The following is a 23,668-nucleotide window of genomic DNA, read 5'->3' as shown; positions in this document are numbered from 1 at the left end:
ACATACAAAAAATCAGCTGCACAACAATACTGAGTGCTTACTCGCATGATCTCACTCACATTGTTATTATCTGATTAAATCAAAGGTACTAGATCTCAGATGAGATCTCACATCTGTCTTCTGATCAAATTATCTGTCTATCTGTGAATGTGCATTAACGCTACACTGCAGAATGCAAGAGAGAACACACTTCCACAGATAATGGCAAACATAATTTATATTATAGCTCTATAATGGAGGAATGATATATTATTTAATTAAATCTCTCTCTTTACTAGTTTTTCAGAAATTACAACGTGTTCATTACCATATACAGTATAAATTAATTAGCAGAAACCAGGGGAAAAAAAACAGAAAATAACTTCTTTCCACAATCTCTTCTGAAACTCTCTTTTATAGTTTTTTATTATTTTATAAATTTGCTGTTCTCTGTAATCAAACTTTTCTCTCGTATAAATGGCCAAATACTGAAATTGATTAATGGAGAAATTTATTTTCCTCAATGCAAGTTTGTAAAATCATTCAAATTGAACCACTAACATCTTTAACCACTATGACGGAGTCAAAAGTCGGCATATAAAAAAAAGTTGTTATCATCTTTTTTTCTCTAATGCAATTTACACCGGATTGTAAAAGCTTCTTGAATGGGACAAAAATGTAAGGCAGGATTTTTGTATATAGGGAAATGTTTGGATTATATGAATGACATGGACGAAATTCCCAGCTGTTGGATGAGTTTATTGATGTCATGATGTATGTTAATGTTTTTGATTAAATATTAGAAGGGCATGAAAAAAAAAATATAGAGGTTACTTGAAAAAAACCATTTTGATTGAATGCTAAAACCGAACAGATGCAAGTTTCATTAGCCAAGCTAAAATGACTTAAACATAAATGGGGCAGGCGAAGTGCATAACATAAATTACACACTTCAGGGAAGAAGAGAGAAATGAGTTGTGAGGTGTATGGCAGAAGCTGTTGTTGGCAATAGTTGTGTCAGTGCCCTGTTATCTGTTGAGCGTTTTCCCCTGTTGCTCTATACACACTTCTGTGACTGTATCTTACATCTACCATTTCCTTTGGTCCACATGCCCACAGAGTCTGTTCCCAATGTGATTGTTCTGACTTTCAAATAGTTCTGTCTGCCAGCTGGGATCAATAGGGCTAATCCCTCCTGTGGACGCATCCTGTACTCGCTAAAGCAGGTATTACTGGCACAGTGTGATAATTTTTTTTTTTCTGGTAGGGTCTCTGATGCCGTAGGCTTTCCTAGAACGGAGATAAACAAGGTTTTTATTAGTGTGCTGTATTTGTGGGCCACAGGTGTTTGAAACAGCAATTTCTTAGATCGTGGGAAACCTGCAGCATTCCCAGAATAAATTCGGTTTTCTGAAGGAGTAATTAATTTTTTTGTCATGCCATGTCGGACAGATTTCTATAAAAGGTTTTCAAAGACAAATGTATTTTAAATTTCAATCCACTTCCTGAATTTGAACTGAATTAGAACGGAGGAAGCAACTGACTTCTAAATACACATTCAATTAATTCAAATTGAAAGAATTTCAATATGTTTTTGAACAACAGGTCTGACAGAATGATAAATAAAATGATAGAATGACAGACAGTTATCTACAGACATACTAAACTTACTGTGTTTTGTGGACACTTTATTTAAAATTTCAAGTCATGAATTGAAAACAAACTAATTCAGTCCTGATTTTTGCACAACCCTGCTATACCAATTACATAAAGGAAATGAACAGGATTTCATACAGCAAATGGATTGTTTTACTGCTTTTGCTCATTTTCTCTAGCCATTCCCAAGAGTGCTAATAAGACACATTGTTTGCTACGGAGAATGAATTTAAACATCGACTTGAGTGTATGTTTACAAAGTATACAGCAAATTACTGAGGAAGAATAGGGTGCCACGTTGCTGAGGAACAAATACTGTGTTAACAGGACCTGTGAGAAATAAAACTTCTTGAATATCTTAAGGAGCCAGCCAATATGGATTCATTCACAAGACACTACTGACATATTATAGTTATCCTGTTTCCGAGAGAAGAATAAATGCCATTAGAATTCCCCAGCTACTCTATTTGGGGCGGGGTAGAAACGGCCTTGCTCTGGAGCCCTGATAATGTGCTCCTTTTTTGTTTCTCCTGCATCATTTTCTGCTGACTGCCATTATCCAACATTGGTGAAAATCTATTCTTGATCACAGTGCCCCCTCCACGAGGACCTTCAGGGTAAACCTCCCACTTACCAGCGCTCCCTGTGGGAAAGCAATCACTCTGCGTCAACGCACCTTTGCAGAGAGTCTCGTAGGATGTACCTACCTTAACTAAGGTTGCACAGAGCCACTCATCTTTGCATCTGTTGCATGGAAACAGCGAGAAGAAAAAGAGGCTAAAAATGCTAACAAGCTCCTTGGAGGCTTTCAGCGATGTGTAGCATCAAAAGTGATTGAAGGTCAACCGAAATGCATCTCCGTTACATTATGAAAGAGGGAACCGCAAATATGCATTGATTGGTCCTCTAGCTGCCACCTTCTAGGCCAGCTCTGAAGCAAGCGAGGCCCCAGGGGTGTTCTTGCACTCCAAAAGCCACGTGACCTCCGTTATCTCGATGGCCCGCTTGCACAAAGCAGTGATTACCGGTGACCTCTAAGCACTGGGAGCAAAGACGGCAAGACTATTCCCTCCAAAAGCACATACGCGGCAACATGGCTGCCGCAGGCTCTCGAGCCTGCAAACTTCCACTTCCATCTGTTCTTCTCAACATTATCGAAAAAGAAACAGGGCGAGACAAGGTGGTCGGGGGGAAATCTCTCCTCAAGCCAAGCGTGCATCCTTGTGATGACAGACTGCTGGAGGCTGAGCATCATAGCAAACAATACTGTTAGATTTATAACAAGAGGCCCTGAGCACTGGCTGAAGGCCATCTCATGCTGAGAGCTGGGAAATGTACACAAGATGGATGACACAGAGCGACCGGTAAATACTGTGTGAACAATGGACCATTGTGGAAGTGAGTCACTGAGGACAGCCTTGCTTTTAGTTCACCTCTCATATTTATATTGCCTTAGTTACTTTTTAATGCATCCAGGCCGTACAAACTCGCATTTTTCTTTGATCTTATCAAAGTACATGCATTTGTGAACCACACAGAAGACAGAGACGGAAACTATAAGCAATACATCTAGCCAGCGCACATCTAGGTTTATGAAATCTCGTCCTCGAATGATAACGCCACAGGGCAAAGACCATTTAATCATACTCAATGTAGAGAAACGTTTTATTTTGGAGCATAACATCTACCACACATCCAATCGACACAGAGCACAAGCTGGCAGCCGTTTTGGCTTCTGAATGAATTCTCCTTCTCTCTGCTCCTCCAAATCAATTGGTTATATCGTTTTTTAAAGCTCTTCATAACACCCTTCCCCACCTCTCGTACGTGTCTACGAAGGCGCTTGGGCCCTTAGTGAGGACGACTATGGCTGAACGGCCATATGACTGATTGGCTATAGATAGGGTTCTGGCAGGTGTGCACACTTTGGGGCGAAGTCTACGAGTCCACATTCCCCTGAGTCAGTGCCACTTGTCATTCAGGTGATCAGACAGGGGAAAAGATAATGTCGTATCTGAAGTCAGCCCATAAATCAGCACACAAACTCTTTTAGACTTCCTCTCATCTCATCTGATAAATATTAGTGTCTGCTGTCTGAGTACAGTGCTTTCTTGTAGCACTGGCGGTCTCGCAACCTGAACAATTATCAGATGAAAGAAGCATTTCGAAAATGTTTTCATGGTTTGTAAGTCAAAACAGCTATAAAAACCACAGAGACGTCAAATGGAGGATATAAATGCAAGCTCGGATGCTTGTAGATATGGATTGTAGAGGACTGTGACCTTCTCCACGAGCAGTAAAGGGACTAGAGACAGCAGTTGGTTGGTAAGAGGGAGCAGCTGCCGGCATCCAGCGCTGTCTGATGTGTCAATCAGAGACTCAGGGTCCCACATTTACTATTAAAGTGATGATGGTAAAATGTGTATATTAAAGTCAAATCATTGGAAATGGACTCAAACCATTTTATGTACTATGTAGTATAACAATCACAAGTTCCCTTCTCACTCTATCAAGACCATATACTGTATGGAAACCAACCCATGAATACATTAATGCGTGATCGAACACATTTACATAATACAACTATTCAGTTATCAGCAACTTGGCCCTGAGGTAACAAACAGTATGCAGAATTGTAATATGAATTTAAAATTAGAGAGTATAGTGAATAAAGAAATTATTTCTTTTATATTGGATATCAGGATTTTTAAATTGATGAAAAGTGATAGTGCTGCTTTTTTTTTACTTTATATTTGTAAAAGAATCAAGAAAGAACAAGAAACAAGATGCACAACTATTTTCAAAATTGATAATAATAAGATATGTAATAAGATAAGAAATCTGAATGGAAAAAAATGACCTAAAACTGTACTGTAAAAAAATGGTGTAGAAATTATATTTTCTCTCAGAAGGTTCCACTTTATATTGTCCCTATCACCTATTTACTTACATTGTAACCACTGTGTCAATACACACTGGTAGGTAACAACCTTCAGAATGGTATGTGTAAGTAGTATGTGTAATAGGATATTTCTTTGTGCAAGAAACCTTGATAACATTGTGAGTAAATGCAATTCTAGAATAAGGCTGCTTTTAACATTTTGGAACTGTGGACAAAAATACAGCCGTGTTCTCAGAGGTCGCAATGCACATTATCAGTTCAGTGTCCAACAATGAACGGAAATTACATAAACTCAGATGATGAATGCTGCAGTGAATGTAATTGGAAAACCATCCTATTGCTTTCCTTTGCAGATCCACTGATACTTTTGCTCTTTGTTCACACAACCTGTGGTTATCGCTTTCCTCCTCTTTTGTATACTTCTTTCTCTCAGCATGTTGAATTTGTGCACAATGACAGCATGAGGTCTCACCACCAAGAAAATAGGCTCCCATTTTCTTCTTTTCTTTCCCTCTCTCTCTCTCTCTCTCTCTCTTTCACACTCTCAAACACACAGAGTCCTAGAAAGTGCAGGACTCAGTGGTGTCCCACTTATTGTTACAGGCCCGAGGGACCCAGGAATCTTGAATAGATGGACACTGCTCATCTCTTCCTCGCTTTCTCGTTCTTTCGATAATCTCTTTTTATTGTTCTTCTCTGTATTTCCTGCTAACTCCATTTCTCGCCTTTCCACTTGTTTATTTCTATTCTTGCTCACTTTTCTCTCACTCTTTTATCCTCGCTGACTTTTTCCAGAGAATAAAGACAGGACTCAGCAGTATCTTGCAGCCATTCCTGTGACAGGAACGAGCGGCTGCTAAGATGGAGATAAATGGGGAAGCTCAGGAGGGGTGAGCGTTGACATTTGAAGCTTTTGACATTAAGAAGGGATCAGCCTTTCTGACTCAACTTGTTTGGTACTTTCACTCATTAATGTGACTGAGAATATGGAGTTTTAATGTGTGGAGTGTAAATGACTCAGAACTTCCAGCTCCATCATCACCGGCACATCTTCGCATTAGAAAATGTTTGAATGCCATTTCGACTAATAATGTACTAGAGAGACAGAACACTGAACTAGAGCACAATTACAAAGTAAATAGATGTGCACCATTCAGTACAATTAGAATTGAAACAAAAGTATTTCTATCAGCAGGGGTAATCTTATTAAGCTTAAACTTTTCACTTAATGTGCGCTTAGTAATTTCTTTGCTACTTGAAAAGTTTTACACCAAAGAAATAAATGGCACCAGGGAGGTCTATAATACCTGAAGAGAGCCATCTGCTTGCGTTTCCATTCAATGCCAGTTGCTCTGCTGGCGCAGGACCCCTAAAAAGCACAGTATGGGATTTAAAGTTTACCAGCTTTGCTCTTTGGTGCTCGGTTGTGCCGAGAAAGTTTTTAAACGGGAGAAAGAAAGTACAAAAAAGTTCTGTAAGAAACTTTCAGTTTTCTGAATAAGCAGTCGCTTATATAAAGTGATGCACTACAGACACTTGGCAAAAACCCTTAACAAAATGCTACGACGGAATCAAGCGTTTAAATCTGCGCAATAATGTAGGTTAAGTGTAGTTTAGTTCAAATGCAAAGGCTCTACTTTTCTTAACACTACGTCAACAAACAAGAGCAAGTCAACAACCTGCAGCCAAGTTTGGCACTATCTCCTCTCAAAATAACAATGCTCTCTGTATCCGCGGCTGTCAACATCAGAGCATAATCCTGCTTGACAAGAGCACAGACTCTACGTGACGCTTCATTCACATTCCAGTCCCATCATATCATGGTCCCTGCAAACACCTGAGAGGAATCTCGGTTCAGGAGCGCCGGTCAGCAGCCAATGCGTGTGCTGATAAAGTCCACTGATGTTTGCGCATGGCTTAACCTGCACGCGGTGGTCAGGCCATTTTTTTAAGGGCATCATGCTGTATCATTCAGTGGAGTCTGAGCAGGGCTGACGGGGCCACAGAGGTTCTGTGAGCTGTAATTCAAACTCTCTCACCTCCTGTGTGATGCCCACCTCACTTCTGTCAGTTCATGTCAGCCCATGAACCCCCACAACCCCTTATGCTTTTCTTACACATTGATAAATGTTTTTCGGCGTACTCCTAGCTATACATTTAACAATAAAAATAATAAAATAATCAGTTTAATAATAAGCATTAAAATAATAAGAAATGTTTCTAATAAATGTTTCTTTTTTTTAATAGAAAAGATAACATTAAGAGACACTTAAAAAAAGGATTAAAGAAATAATATTGAATATGAATGTAATATAAGAAGCCTTTTGTGTGTTTGTGTGTGTATTCTCTGTTACATGGAAATTTATATGTACGTGTGTATAGTTCAAATGCAATTAGTAAGTGATAATTATTGTTGGTAAATATTTATTGTTTTGATATTATTAAATATTTCTAATAATAATAATATATATATACAATATATTATATATATTTTAATAACTACAATAAATAATAATAAACTATGACTATAACAATTACATAAAACTATTATTATAATCATCTTTATTAATAGTATTATTATTGAGACAACAAAAATACAATAGAAATCATCCTTTAAAAAAGTTTTATTATCTTATGACATTTTTGTAGTAGTAGTAGAAGTACTAACATTGTTAATATTATTATTATTATTATTATTGTACTTCATAGACAGTACTTTATAGATAAAATTATTTTTATATTAGTCTTACTTGAAGTTTTATATTATAAAAGCTTGGTTCTCAAGTAATTGATTATCTTCACTGTAGACGTTTGTTTGAAAAAAAAACGAGACAAAAACGTTGATTTAAAACCGGCAGTGGTCTTATCCCTCATTCCCTCTCCACACTGGGAACTCGTGGAGGGAGCCCTCATTACCGCCATCAACAATCAAGGAGAACCTCTCGAAGAATAATTAGATCATGTCTGAATGTGATCTAGAATGAGAACGCTTCACATGAAGGACCTCCATCCTTATTCCGATCTCTTTAGAGTCAAATGAAAGCGGTGCTATTCTAATGCGGCAGGAAAGCCTCGCGTTCACTCACACATCTGCACCAAGCGCCCAGGGCTGAATGCATTAAGTAAAACCACAGCACCATCGTGGTATTGATCCTTCACACAGACTGTTGCTCTTAAGGGAATTGATAAGAATCATTCTGAAAGAGAAGTAAACCTTGATGATTGTAATCGGGAGATATTATCATTGATTTTCCCGGCCTTTATTCCATTGTGTGCCAAATAAAGAAGCATTTCATTGCACGGTGGCTCTCCTCTTCCCCTATCCCACTCCGAGTTAATTCACATCCTCTCATTAAACAGTCCATACCTTTTCACTGGAGGCACTATTGATATGCACCCTGCCCTGCGAGTCTACACACCCAGATTATCCAATAACACGTTACTTTTCTGCAGTGCTGCATTTCTAGAATTTAATTAAAACTATAAATTAATAAGTCTAATAGGACCTGCATAAATCCTATTGCACAGCCGAGGTCTCCTTTAATTCCTTCCTGATCTTTTTAATATAAGATTACACAGTGACTAAGAGGGCCTGCATCCTGACGTGTTTTGAATTAGGCTGCATGTACCTATCAAAGCGGGATGTTTATGTCTGATGCCGCGTCGGGGCCAGGAAGCCAGTCGACTGACTATTGTACTAGGTTCTCAATTAATAATGTCAGCTCGGCAAATCACAGCACTTTTGGAGATCATCGTATCTGCATCCATCACATCTTCAGGCACAAACAAAACATTGCTCAACTCATTAACAAAAATCCCAAGACATTTAACATCTCATATAAAATGGAGAAAGAATACTTTCTAGTCTTAAGATCCACTGGTAATCAAATTCTTATTAAAAACGACTATCCATATAACCCATTTTTCATTTTAATGACTGCACACAAAAGTTGGGAATATTAAAAGTTAAATGGTCATGGAATATCCGAGTTAAGCTCTTTTGAAACACCAACTTCCACACATAATATTGTGAAAAAAATTCTGAGCATTCAGAGGAATCCCAGTCCATGCAGGCCAAGGCAAAACACCTCAGTTAAATGCGTGTGACCTTTGAGCCCTCAGACGGCCTTGCATTAGAAACCATCACGCTGCGGTGTCGAATATAGCCGCATGGGCTCTGAAGTACAATGGAAATCTGTTTTGACTTACAGCAGACCGCCGCTACATTAAGAAATGCTACTTGAATCTCTGTTACAATACAGGAGAAATATTTAAATCAATTCTGGGCAGAGTCACCAGAGAGTTCTCCGGGCCGAAAGACAGTGAAAATGCGTGTAGCGCTCAGATGAGCCTACAATTGCTTTAGGGGAAAACAGACAGTCTCAAAGACGAAAGGGACCATCCCGATTTCAATCAGTGACAGGTGCAAAACAAATGTTTGTCATGGTATATCGGTGCATGACATGGAGGCATATACTGCCATCAAGATGACATCCTTCATGGGAAGACCATGGTTATTGTGTCGAGACAACAGCACGTCTCATTCTTCACGCGCTAAAACAGCAAGGTTTCGCTGACATACGAGGATGCGCCAGAGGACGCGTCTTCTTTTGGAAACGTACGGCCCCGTCTTGAAAAGGAGAAGCGCAAAATACAGAGCGATGAGCAGCTGAAGTCTTCTATCAAGCAAGAACGGGGAAATATTTTCATTCAAACTTTGCAAGAGATGATCATGATTAAGATGTGCAATTAAAGGAAACGGTCTCTTTCTTTTTGAAGTGTGTTGTAGCCATCAAAATCTAAATTTGTTTACTTGAAAATAAAATAGTTGGCCTTTGAAAACATAGATTTGTGTATTTGAGTGAAATAAAATAAAGGTTAAAGAGCATGAACAAAAAACATGGTTGAGTTTATGACATTTTCACAAAGCGTCCTGATTTTTCTGGAATTGAGAATTATAATGATCATTATTAATGGCATCATTAACATTTTTATTACTGAGGTTTATGAGACAGAAAATGTTACTTACATTAATATGTATTATATATTATATCACTGTACTACTATAATATATACATAGAAAGGTGATAATTATAAAATATCGTTATGAATAACTCAACTGACATAGAATTATAACAGCCTAATTATACACCGTAGAAATGATTGCTGTGATGAGTTATCACAATTTAAAGTGTAACATTATAATAAGTAAAGCCTCGTTTCAACGTAACACAAAAATGATGTTTGCGTATGACTGAAGAGCAGTTAACTTAAAATTAGTTAGGTTAGATATTTAACTCAAGTTCTTCATCCAGATTCCTACATCTTAACGTGAAAAAGTTATTTTGCATCACATGATTTAATCAACACTATTGGCATAAGTATTGTTTGTAAATTATCAGAAAGATAAACGCTTCCTCCAATGATCAAACCCAAACTAGAAGAAAGTTGCTCACGCTTTTAAAATATAAAAAATATATGTATTATTAAATGAACACGCTGCCATCTAGTGGCCAGCATCCCATCTTAACCAAACAGGTTCACTAGAAAACTGCATGAACGTGTGGCTCTCTTGCATTTAAGTGCATCCAAAACAAGATGTTTCTCAGGAGAAAAACTAAAAAATTTGTTACTAAAATGTGAATGTTTGTGAACATTTCATTTTGAAGGATCCCACCCATGCAAATTTTCAAGAGCCTGCAAAATGGCAGTGCTTTTTTTATTTGCCATTAACTCGGGAAGCATTCGCACTGAAAAAAAAAACAAGACGTCTAATATTGTGTTCAGAGTGGCCTCCGATGTCCTGTGAGGTCAATGAAACCCTGACAGCTTTAACAGTGTACCCACCGCTACACCTATTTATGCATGAAAAAAAAAGCCACAAACAACATGCCATAAAAATAAGCCTGTTTCAAGGTTAGTTAAATCATGCCTCCGGTGGAAAAGCAGCAGTAATCAGGATGGATTATATGTGAAGCGGGCCCGGGGGTAGCGTGCATCTCTGAGCGTATCACCTGAGCTGTGCACTGGCAGCCTCTGACAGCAAGGGTCAGTCTCACCTCCAGAGACCCGCTCAGTGTCACCTTCAGCGAGCACTCAGCCATGTGTCTGATCTGGGATCCAGCTGGCTACCCCGTCTGACCTCCGCTGCCCGAACGGAGCGAGGTTCAGACACCTCAAACAAGTCTCAGGGTCATTTAGAAGGTCAACCAAAGAGCCCGGCGCGCAGAAACGCTCCACCTACCAGGCCTAACCTTTGAGTCTTGAACCAGAGCTAAAGAAATAATCTATAACGAAGGCTAAAGTTTACGCGAAGCCTGGGTCAAGTTACAAATTGCTTGCAGCCCAAAAAATTACATATTGGATTCTATTATACGCGACACGTTTGAAAACAGAATCTAGTAGAAATAAGGTACACGCAAAATCAATAATTCAATAAACGTATTCGATATGCTGAGCTGTGAATGGGTTTAAGCAACGCACGCCGATTTGTTCTCGTTTGCACATCTCACCCCGTATGAAATGAATTTCAATTTATTTTATGTTGAAGTAAATGCTGCGGCTTTGTAGGAGGTTTTGGACAAGCCCTAAGGCCCCAAAAGCCCCAAGCAAGAGTATATTGTTAACAAACTTCCCAGCCTTCTACATGTGCACAACACACAAATAGCTTTACAGCTACTATCTTTTTAGCAGGCATTTTGACTGCAATCTCTCATACAGCCAGAGGGGTTTTATCCACAGTTCTATTTAACAGCTGTTTTTCAACATGTTTTTCCTTAACTGATGTACGCTTTACAGCAGTGTTGCGAGGCATTTAAAACTGAACCAATTTTTTGCTTGTTTTTAGTAATACAGTTTGATACATTTTTCAGATAAAAAAAAAGGTATAATAAATCAAATTTAAACTTATTCAAAAATCAGAAAGGAAGACAATTATAATTTTTGTAGCTTTATGTTTTAAGCTATATTTAATTAAAATTTCTTTGACTTTATTTAATTTCTGTCTATTTCTGAATTGCATTGTATTTATTATTTCATTTTTAGGGTGAACTAACCACCTTTTCCCAGAATGGGGAAGTAAGCCTAGGCTTCCGGTTTGTTAGACGATATATAGGTATATGACAAGGACAAGAACAACGTGCAGTAAATGGCAAGTGTGTTCATAATGAAGATAATACATAAAAAAATGGAGGCATTAAACATGAAAAATATACCTTTATCTATATGTTGTTTTACATTAATTTGAAGATTGCATGTGAAATTATTGCAACATAAAAGTATATTTAAAAACCTTAATGTTATTAGGTGGAATTAATCAATGAAAAAAAAAAAAAAAAACTGTCAATTAATTATTTTTTTTAATGGACTGAAAGTTTTAATATGCATCACCCATTGGATTTCTGTGAATTGCAATTCAGTGAGGATAGATGTAACAACATGACTACAGAACATCTCTTTAAATGCTTCATTCTTAACCCACTGAATCCACCCACATGAAGACTGTGAGCAAACGCCGGATACTTTCGAAAGTCCTCAAAGTTGTGTCAGGTTTCTGACTCAAAGATAAGAATAAACTGAACAAACACATCATAATATTTGCATGATGGTTTTGGAAACAACCTGCATTTAAGGGTTTAAAAAATAAATAAATAAATCACCAGATGCTCATTACTTTATGATGACTTGCGACAAATTAACCTCTTACTCATCAAATACAACCAACAGTCCCAATCTTCAGCCAGAAATTTGCCCACTTGTTTTCAATTGAATGATGACATTTTTCCGATTTCCACATTATGGACATAAAACTGAACAATTGTTGTTTTTTTAAGATGACAAGTAAAATGCTCCCAATAACTGTACTTCCAAAAGGTAAAAACGTGGATCTAAAGGAGCGGTTTAAATGTATTTTTTTTGTCATAGCCTATCATGCCTAGTTAATATCTTAATACAATAACTACAGAAAACGAACTACAGTTAATCATCAATGTTTATTAAAGAGAAAAGGCATTTTCAAATTCAGACATTTCTAAAAAAATGGATTCTGTCCTATTAAAATAACAGATAAAGTTAGTGAAAACCCACAAAACTCCTAAAAACAGAGGTATATAACCCAAATGAATAAATCCTATATTAAGGCCTTGATCTCAAAAAGCTGTATGTGTCAATGATATTCTTCGACGAACCATTCTCATACATAAACCCAGAAAGCTGATCATAACCATGAACAGATTTTCTACAACAGAGTCCCACAAAAGAGCGTGTCATGATTTGGAGTCTTAAATATCCAACAAAACTTTCTCTTGGCATATTTGTTAAGACCTGAAACACATGCTTGTGATTTAGTTGTTAAACCTGTATGATTTTAAGGACAGACAAAAGGGACTAACTTCAAAACACACACAACTCCAAACCCAGCAGCTGAAATCAGTCCATGACAAACACTCAAGAGTCCATCTTCTGTAAAATAGCACGCATAGTTAATTAGTCGGCAAGCGAAGATATAAAGTGCTTTCGTATTCACTCAGTGCTTGTGCTCAAAAACCCCAAAAAGTCCGTTTTTAGAGCAATGTCAACACATCAGAGGCTGTCGATGGTCTCGGAGCTTTTCCATTAGGACCCTTTGAGTGAAAGATTACCATCCAAACATATACTCCATTGCTTTCGATACAAAACTGTCATCCTTTTTCGGCGTCTGCTGATCTGATACAACCTACGAATCAAAACAAGCAAAGCACTTTGAAAAAAAATAGTTGTTCCTTAGAGTAAATTTCAGTTTGATCCGCTAACCAGCATTTACAACAACATTTGGAAACATTTATCTAGACTCCATTACGTCTACAGGTATCATTCTCACCGTTTCCATTATTCAAAATGATACAAAAAATATTGACAACAGCTCCTCTTTCCACAAAACCTTTTTTTTTATTTTTTTTTATGACTATAAATATTTAAAGCTGCCATGGTCAGATCTGTTTCAAATAACGTGTTCAGTGGCGTTTGTGTGGTTTGAAGGGCAGCGAGTGTGTGGAAGGTTACCGGTCAACTGTACCTGGTAGTCACTGCTAGACGCTTTGTAAGCAGCACTGAGGGGTCTCATGACAGATCGGGGAGTTGATAGAGGGTGACTGGGGGTCCCGGGAGCCTTCACCGGGGGCGTGAACACAGAACAGGGAGCACTGCTCTTGTCTGAACTCTCCATTACACTCTGAGACAAAATAAAACACAAAACACTCACAAAGTAACACTAACACTCTTACAATTACATCCGACAGAACTCACTTTTGTACTTCTTACCTTATCGATACAAGGTTTGACGCCAATCATTATGGCTTCTCCAAATATCTTTCCATCTTTACTGAGAGCTTTTCGTGCCTGCAGTTTAGACTGATACTGAACGTGCATCCAGTTGCCTGTATTAGACATCTGTAAACGAAAGGAACTCGTTTTTTATATATTTTATATGCTAATCATACATAGACAGACTGAAGTGATGAACCTTTGTCTGCACTCACCACATGTTTTAATATGTTCCCATACTGAGCGAACTGTAAAAGGATGTACGACGCAGATGCCGGAGGGAATCTGTGCGCAAGCAAAAATAAATATGTAGACGTGAGCTACATGCACATTAACGGAACAAATGAATCGACATAAAATGATCCAAACTCACCCAAAAACTGTGACCCAGGTGTCGTCCAGCTGGTCTTCTGAAGACAGAGCATCCCCTTGTGTGAAGAACGGATCCACTTGAGCAGGGGAAAGTGTTGTTTTCCTCTGCTGCCCCGCGGGGCTAAACAAATTAGAAACTACAGGACAAAAATAGAAACTAAATAATCGGCTTTTTTGAAAGAACACTCGATAATAAGTAATTAAAAAAAGTGATTTTTACCGGTTCCTGGCGTCCCTGGTAGACCAGACAATGGTGTATGTACTCCAGCAAATGCCTGTGAAAAACACGGACATGGCTATGGACACAGTCTCATTAAAACGTTTTAAATTCTTCACTTACATTAGTTATCTAAAATCTAGATTATTCTATTACCTATTAATTAAGATAAAAACCTTTTGGGGCTCTTATGCGAGAACGTCGTGTGACGACAGGCCAAGGAAAAAGCCCTTTTATGAAGCTGGTTTTGTAGATTACTAACTTTAGGTATGTGCCTACGGTTGCTCATTTACAATACTTTAAATTCATTACTGTTAGAACAAGGTTAATCAACAACACAGTGTCTAATTTGATACAAAAAGAAAAAAAAAGACCCAGTGTTTATGCATCCGGCCCCAATCCTCACCATTGACTTTGAAAGTCAATTAATTTCATTTTGTATAACAAATCATAACTAATTCCTATAGAAACAACTCATAAATACATGCTCTATTTAACGCATCTGTATGTTCCTCTATCAACACAGGATATGCGCTTTAATCTCAAATGAAGATCTTTAATTCTCTCACTTGTTTGCGAGCAGCGAGAGGCGACATGCCCACAGCGGAGCCGTTGAGGTCGTCATAGATGCTCCTGACTGGAGGGGCTCCACTCTTGTCTTTAGGTGTCGGGACCACTGGCTGCGGAGGAGACCCACCTGAAAAAGGAGAGCATCAAACGTCTAACCAAGTAGCTTCTGCGTCACGCATTAAAGCGGCCTATTCACAATTCCTTACGGTTTTAGCAAAACACAGTAAAAGGATAACGTTTTACCAGCCAGAAGAGGAGACCTCGTTTCTGCCCCACCTCCTGTCAACCCAAAAGACCTGGGCTGAGGCGTGACGGGAGCGGGCAGGTCTCCCATCAGAAACCCAGGTAAAAACTGAGCCCCAGGCTTGGGGGAGGTCGGAGAGCCGAGTGTCATTGGTTCAATGCCTGTTATTAGACATCAAAAAGGGTCAGCGAGTCATACACGCATTACTTCTTGCGAAACACAGTCTAAAGCGTGCTTTTTTACACTTGAATGCGTGTAGTATATATTGTATTTTTGCTATTTTGTACATTTTATATTTGTATTATTCTTTTTGTTTATATTGTCTTGGCATCTTGTTGCATTGTAGAGCTTATGTCAGTAAAACTAATTCCTAGTACGTGTAAACACACCTGGCAATAAAGTTGATACAGATTCTACACGCGGACAGTTAGGAACATATACAGTTAACTGCAATTTACATTTTTTTTTATTTTACTCTAAGTTCAAAAATTCCCGCATCTGCTGATCATGTGGAAGTTGTAGTAAAGCCGATCAAACGCTTGTTTCTCCGCCGTGCAGCACCGGTCACGTTAGCACGGCCACATTCACGCACGTCTCCACAAACTCTATCTAACGCTTCAGGACGAACACGGGACCGCCGTACAGCACGGCAACTTACTCTGGATGTCCATGCCGGGTCACTTTCACGGCAGCCACTGATAGAAGATCAGCCCTACTTTACCGAACGTGAAAAAAAAAAGAGTGCAAAAATTTTTTGAACCAGGCGGAAGTTGCGCGTGCTCTAATGACACAAGCGCGCTGAACTTCCGCTTTCACGAGACCGTCTGGCGCCTCTGTCGCGCCCCCTGCAGGAAAGGACGTGACGCTGATTTTGCGTTGTGGGACCAAATTCGGGCTTTTATTTTTCTCACCTAGAATATTATAACGCTCTATATAACGTTTTGAGTAGGAAGAGGTGTGAAACGCTGCAACTGGTTGCCAAATGCGTTCTAAACGGGCGCTTCACATTTTTAAAAGCTGGAGACATGTTTTAAAGTTACTTTAAATAATACCTATTTTAGTAATTGTATTTTTTCTCTCTAATTTTCTCTTCGACGCTTAAATTTTCGCTTGCGTGTGTTGTAAACACAGACCGGTGAAATGCTGTTTTGCTATATTCTATATTTTTCAGGTTACCTGTCCTTACATTAACTGACCTGAAGATGACGCTGTTGTTCCACTGGGTGGCTTCATTCCCGTCCAGGACCTTCCAGAGCAAAGGGACCTCTTTCGGGGGCATTTATCTCCAAAATTAAAATTAACATTAAGTTTATTTTTTGTACCACAATTTGTCCTAATTAAATATGTATTTTAGTACTATATGCATGCATATCACTTAATACAATATTTAGATTTTTCTATTTTTTTATGTTGATTTAATTTTTCTGACTAAGGCCTAATAAAATTCTTTTTAGAAGCTTATATGTTAGTGAATTAATGTTACGTCATTTCACTCAAAGTTTCAGACATAACAGTCATTTTGTATGAAAATCATATCTTCATAAAGCGCAGGCTAAGTAAATAAGTGCTTAGGAAATTCAATTCTGGTTAACCAGTTAATTTTTTAACTTTGCCCGCAGCTTATTAGTTGCATTATAAACTAAAGTACATTTAATATGCTTTAGATGAGTAATTTGCTTTAGATTCGTTGTTTAATAATAATCATTATCCCGTTTTTGAAGACAAGCTGCTGGATTCTGATCAGTGCGCACGTCTAGACTGTATCCTGCCCAAGGAAGTACAACATAAAAAGGTTTTGAGAGCAATGCTAAGTATTCATTAGTGCTCAGTGATTTATATCAACAGTAACTATGTCTCTCCAGAACAAAGAGACGGAGAGAGCAAGAGTTTTCTGTTAAATGACTGAGCTCATATCCCCTGGAGCAACACTGAATATATGATGCCAGTCATCTGCATCCAAATAAAGAGAGAAATGCCAGCTCCGTCTAAACCCATTAAGCAAATTGCCATATTTGAAAGATGCATTTGTCTCTTTATTTTGATTTATTTAAACAAATTGACACCCAGAGGGCCTTTCCTTTACAAACCCCAAGATGGTGGGTGACGTTTCAGAACAGCATTATATTTGAACATATGCATTTTGCGGAGCATTTAAAGGTTAACTCGTGTAATAAAGCGTTCACGTTGCTGTGGCACTTCTATTTCACGTCAGCGATTTCCTTTATTTTCGCACGGTGTATCATCTTCGGTAGTTCTGAATGGCGCGCCACACTGATTCTTCCCTGGGAAAATAAAAGTCTATTATCGAGGAGCGAGATAAAGCTGATGTGTAGATGAAGCTGTCTGATAATACGAATGCAAACAGCCTGCTCTCCGTGACTTGTACCAGCCAGTGGCAGCCTTGCCTTTATTACGCCGCCGTAGTCCATGTCTTGCTCTTGGACTGTCATGCGGTAATGAGCGCTTTTTGACCTTGGTAAACTGTGAAACTGCCTGCTTACCGTGTATTACACCTTCGCCGAGCTGAAAAAGAGTGAAGAACTCAAAATGACTAATGAAATGAACGGTATGCTTGTGGAATATGAGGAGCTGCTTTAGACGACTAAAAATATCGGCGAATACAGGCAATATTCTTTGTATTGTTAAAGACGTTTTTTTCAGTTTATTGAGAGCTTTTACCGTTGCACTTTGAGTGATCTGTACATTTAAGGCTTATGTATGCTAAGTCAGTGATTGCATAAAATGCCCCGTTTTACTTCGGACAGTGAAACTGCTAAAGAGCGTATGTCAAGGTCAGCTGGCTGATCCCTATAAAGTCAGCAGAGTGAAATATAGCACCGAATGTGCTGAATGTCTGCTGATGGGGAGATATTTGAGACTCCTGCAAGAGGAATCCTGTGAGGACTTTCGGTTGGCATGTGCACACTTTTGTGTGACGAATGGTTGTCTTTTCCAGTCGATGTGCACTAAGTAGCCTGTAGTTTCCTCTGTGTAGCCTACCCTGTTTTGCTTTCACGACATGACATGACAACATGACAACAAAACACGTTTAACTTGGCTTTAGTAATTGTTAAACCCAGACTGTTTAAATGTTGGTAAAGCAACTTGTTTTATACTTTGAAATGGCTTTGGCATTGGGTTAAATTTTATTCACAGTGACACCAATACTGCTTTTTGTTTTCTGTTTTGTTTTATTTTTTAAATATGTGAATTTTCCAATTCATATTTGGAGAAAGTCTTGTTTTAGGCGTTATGAACAACGAATTACGGTTTGTTTGAAATTACCTTTATTTGAAAAATTGACTAAAAACACACACTCACACACACACATATATATATATATATATATATATATATATATATATATATATATATATATATATATATATATATATATATAAATTATAAAAAAAAGTTGATTGATTTGATTTGATTGAAAACTGGAGGAATGGGAGGGAAGTGGTTAAAAATCTGAAAAAAAAAAAAATTTTTAAGTGGTTATGAAAGGTTTTGGTTTAGATCAAAAACACTTTTATGGTCTTCTGAACAATTTTGAACTTTTTTGCTCAATGACTCCCAAACAATTCTCTGCTAGTGGCAAAGAATGAATTTGTATTTTCATTCTGACAAAAGTTTTTCCAGATCTAACATGTGGGCGGGCAATACATGATAATATTTCATGTTTGAAAACGACTCACTGAACTGATTCACAGTCAACTCTTTCTTCCAAGAGACAATAACTTTATACATGGTGCTCTTTCAGACTTAAAACTTGGCAGGATGTTTTCATTCACTTTGAGCTGTGTTACACGCATGAAAGCTAATTTTCACAAATCCATAATAGATTGTAGCTCCGCATTTGTATAACGTCATGCACAAGACCCTGCAAAAATGTGAGTACTTTAGTCAAACATGTCTAGCACTTTCACATAAAAAAACAAAACAAAGGAAAAGCTTCACAGTGGAACAGGCTGTAAGAGTGCGTTCTATGTGAACGGCCACTGAAATGTTCAGCATCCAAAAAATAAACTGAACGGCACTTTCCCCATTAAGTATTCATATGCTTTGAACAGTCACGTAAAGTTTCACATGCTTTTTGTTTCAGTTTAAGGAAAAAAACCTAAAACCAGACAATGAAGGAAAGATGCGTCAGGTGTCCTGAAGTGGAGACTCTTTTTAAACCAAACAGAAGTTGTGTTTTATTCTTTTAGTTATGTTCAAAAAGCACATGACCAGCTCTACAATATAATGCCTGTTAACTGTCAGGTCCACTTTTTGAATATAGGATTTAAGACTTAAATTTTGAATGCAGAGACTGAAGGTTGGTCTCCTTTTAAAGAAGACACTTGGCAGTTGTAATAAAAATATATTACAAAAGAGTTATGGAGGTTTGTGAAAATATAAAATGCAAAAATGTAAATATTTACATTTTATATAAATTTCATATTTTACAAAACAGGTTTCACTCTAGACGTGCTAGAAAATGAAAACCATCAATCTAAAGAAGTTGTGCTTCAAATGTGTTGATATCTCATAAAATAAGCTTTCCGTTATATTTTGTTAGAGCGTAGTAGCAAGTTTCCCACCAAGCGTTGACCATCAAACCCCATTAGTAACCGTACAAGGGCTGCTCCATTTTCTCACGTGGTTTGAGTGATCTGAAACATGTTTTTCCATACTTTTCTCAATATTTATTATGCTGACATCGCATTCTGAAGTATTTAGGGTAGTATGGCAGTATCTGATTTCAATTCAACCTCTAAAAAACATAAAATGTGACAAGAACCCTGGGCACATGTTATAGTTCACACTGCATCAAAAATTGAGAAACTATTGTTTTTCCTTATATTCAAAACTCTTTAAGATCTCTTTAGAAAAAAAACCTGAATGAATTGTATCTTTTGAATATTTGACATGAACATGAACGGAAATGTTTTTACAGATTTGTCATGATTCATGTATCATTACTTCAAAGTAAAGGTCAGAATTTGCTCTCTAACACTGATTAGTACTCTTCTTACAAATTAATAAATATAATTCAAAACGACACTCTTTAATATATAGCTTGTCAGGATTTCTTTAGGTTTGATCTACGATATCACTGTTTAAGCTGCATACTGTGTTTGTCCAATCAATCTCTTAAACTGTTAACCTAAAAGACTGCACATGACCCAGGATTAATCCTTTAAATGGACAGTTTACAAACAAATAAAAATCCAGATTTTTGTGCATGTGTGTCTCCTAATATAAAGTCTTACAGATGTGAAACAGCATGAGGATTAGTCGCCTGAATGATAAATAATAATTTTTGCGCGAACGGTCCCTTTCATTTTCAAAAGCCCTACAAGGTACTGAACCCAGAAATCAAACTCAAACTCTTTTCCTTTTCCTCAGGAAAGACAATTACTCACAGTTTAGTGCTGCACAGCATTTCATTATGCTGGACCCAGCTGCTGTGATAGGCACTTTGTAATTATGTGGTTGTAGGAGGCTCGTGATGAAGGGACACCCAGGGTCGTCCTTCTGCAAGAAGCATTTAAACATGTATTATTCAGCAGCCTGGCACAGAACATTTCCAGGACCCCGTCAGAGCTGAGCTGCACAGCTTTACCTTTCAACAAACCCCTCATTTACTGCAGGAAAAAATACGCATTTAACATTGAGAGGAGACAAATATTGATCGCTGCTCAATGCATGGTAGGTTAAATATACAGACATCGTATATTCGAAATTCCACGTGGCCGATAATAGCTCGTGCCTGATGCAGTACGGGTATAATGACTGCATTTCTTGTGTGCAGCCTGAAACTGTGCATTGTACTGTGGTGGAGATATGAAAAACACTTCACAGGCATTTCCACTGACAAGCTTTTTCAATTCTTTGAAATTAAGTATTTAAGAGGAAACCTCAAGCCGGAGAAAGTTTTAAAATTCGTTCTCCTGTAAAAAAAAAAAAAAAAAAAGAAAGGAAGACAGTTTCTAATATCATGTGTGTTTGATGGATGCATGTTTAAACAGCCAGACAAAATAAATAATAAATATGATTTTCACCTGGTGAAGGAGGCAATCTTTTAGACTTGCATTTGCCACATCTAGCTTTATAAAAAGATTTTTTATTTAAGTGTGCTATTAGTATAATTTTTAAAAGGAAATTCTGAATCTATATTTTATACAATATAATTATATATAGAATTATTCTTATGTATAAAGTATATACAGTATTACAATATATATATATATATATATATATATATATATATATATATATATATATATAGGTAACATAAGCCTAAATATGTGTGTGTGTGTGTGTGTGTGTGTGTTCTTACAGCTTGTATGCTAGTAAAGTGCAATCATATCTTAATGTTCATAGTCGTTTTACTAATCCTATGGTAAAAAGTTTGTTGTCTAAAAAAACTTATATTATATTAAGATTAACTGAAAATCTAGTTGAATGTTTTTTGATTGTTGTTTGATTCTATAGCTATTTATATATATGTTATATAAGTATATTCAAGCGTAAAGCAACTCAAAACACATTTATTCATATATTTTATGTATGTTGACACTTGTTATGCGCTTAGTTAAATAATATAAAGCATGTTGTCCTTGAACAGTCTCCACTATAGTTTATTGTGCTTCATGGGAGTGCTCCAGTCACTCACAGAAAGGAGTCTTAATGTATAAGTTTTGTTCAATTCACATTTAAACAATCACCAAATTAAAGCAGTGGTTTATTAGGTCTTCATGAGAGACTGGATACAGTCGGCAGGAGCAATCTAGAGATTACACCGACGAAATTGGGGACTGACACTTTTTTAACTTTTTCACAACGAACAGGGAACGACTCGTCAAACACAGACTCACTGTGAGGGTGATATCTCATTATAGCGGGTCTTCAGGTGGTTATTGTTCAGAGCAAGATAGAGAAAGAGAAAAAAAAACACAGTAGAAATGGATAAGTGTTGCTCCATTACATTTCACTGCTGGGGCATCTGCTCCTTCAACACAGTGCTTCCACTCTATAAGACATTTAAGTATAAAATACGGTGCAGTACAGGGTTATGATTCTGAAACTAATTATTATAATATAATAACTTTCCATTCTCACTTAGGTCCCTCAGCATCTTTTGCAATAAATCCAAGTCTATTAAATAACTCCCCACTAGCAGAAATCACATTTAAAAGCCTTAATTACACAACAACGAATGAAACTGCATGAAGAGAATGAATAACATCTCATTAATCTACTAATTAAGCGAGGAATAATATGATAATAATCCATTTTAATGCACAAGGTAATTTGATCAGCTGTGCTGATAATATACATTTTTATTTTATAAGTGTCTTACCTTTTCGCTTCAGCGGTCTCCTCTGCTGCATCTCTATGGTGCTGATAGTATGAGAAATAAATTCAGAGAACTACTGAGCGGCTCCATGGTTCGCCATTGCTGTAAAAACACGGTAGCAACTCTCTCTATATAAACACAATAAAACAATAGAAAAGATCATTGCCACATTTAATCACAAAAGTGTAATTTTGTCTCTCAATTTTGAGTTTTGGGTTCATGAAAAACAAGTGATAATTATGAGTTAGATACTTATTACTTACTTATTTTTTCTTTTTTCTTGCATCAAATACAAGCTTCCATAGCATAACATAACATTACAGTTATACTTGCAGCATCGACATATGCTTACTTTATAAACTGAAATGTCAGCTAGAATATTAAAAGTACATAAAGCTGGCTCACAGTATAGTTGCAAAACTCAAGAAACGCTTAGATGCAAGCTACTTTTGCACTTAAAAATATACCTTTTATAAAGTAATAATTTGGAAATAATTGATAATAAACCTACTAATATTGACATGAATTTACTTAGTACATAAAATAACACTGTATTTGGAAAATGCTTGCAGTATGTATTTAGGCTATATTAAGTTTGTTTGTAGTGACAGACTGAGCTGCAAGCACTTAAAAGCAATCACTTGCCATAGCAACAAGTAGAAAATGCTAGCAATCACTTAGTCACACGCTAAAAACAAATATATAGGCAGCAGACGAGAGATTTTTGAATCGTCTTTAGCTCTAGTGTTTGTGTAGATGGACACAAGAGCTTTTTGTCACTCTAGAGGTATTTTCCTGGTTACACTTCTTCACTCCCACTTTCCTGGACCCCAGACTAAGACTGGTTCAAGTGCAGCAATCATTGTTCATCAACCAGCCACTGTTTCTCAAAAACAAGCTAAATAGTCAAATATTATATGGTAATTGTGGGGATTTAATTCTGCACTTTAATGCCCTGATGAGCTTGAGGAGTCAAGAGGCTCCACTCAGAAGAAACCCGAATCAGCAAAGCTTCTTTTTCAAATGTTCCAGATTATGAAGAAGTGCAGACAGGCCCTAGAGATGAGTGCACTTCACCAA

At 37.3% G+C, this 23,668-nt stretch overlaps 1 protein-coding gene across 1 annotated transcript; it reads right to left on the bottom strand.

Moving 5' to 3' along the window:
* Nucleotides 1–12,509: 12,509 nt before the first annotated feature.
* nup35 (nucleoporin 35) lies at nt 12,510–16,053 on the bottom strand. Its single transcript, XM_043248052.1, has 9 exons — nt 15,899–16,053; nt 15,240–15,401; nt 14,996–15,123; nt 14,430–14,484; nt 14,211–14,346; nt 14,053–14,122; nt 13,835–13,963; nt 13,590–13,745; nt 12,510–13,250 (listed from the first exon to the last, which is right to left on the bottom strand). The coding sequence occupies exons 1-9, from the start codon at nt 15,909–15,911 to the stop codon at nt 13,173–13,175; spliced, it is 927 nt and encodes a 308-aa protein (XP_043103987.1). The 5' UTR covers nt 15,912–16,053; the 3' UTR covers nt 12,510–13,172.
* Between the last annotated feature and the right edge of the window lie 7,615 nt (nt 16,054–23,668).

The sequence above is a fragment of the Puntigrus tetrazona genome, chromosome 9 (genome assembly GCF_018831695.1).
Source record: "Puntigrus tetrazona isolate hp1 chromosome 9, ASM1883169v1, whole genome shotgun sequence".
Classification (NCBI taxonomy): domain Eukaryota; kingdom Metazoa; phylum Chordata; class Actinopteri; order Cypriniformes; family Cyprinidae; genus Puntigrus; species Puntigrus tetrazona.
This window is presented reverse-complemented; position numbering and strand designations above follow the sequence as displayed.

Bases quoted from the DNA above. Each gene is read 5' to 3' on its own strand.
- nup35 (XM_043248052.1), bottom strand. The intron at 15,124-15,239 runs GTAAAACGTTAT...CTCCTTTTTCAG, and splicing joins GAGGTCTCCTCTTCTGGCTG to GTGGGTCTCCTCCGCAGCCA. The intron at 14,485-14,995 runs GTGAGAGAATTA...TGTTTTTCACAG, and splicing joins CTCTCGCTGCTCGCAAACAA to GCATTTGCTGGAGTACATAC.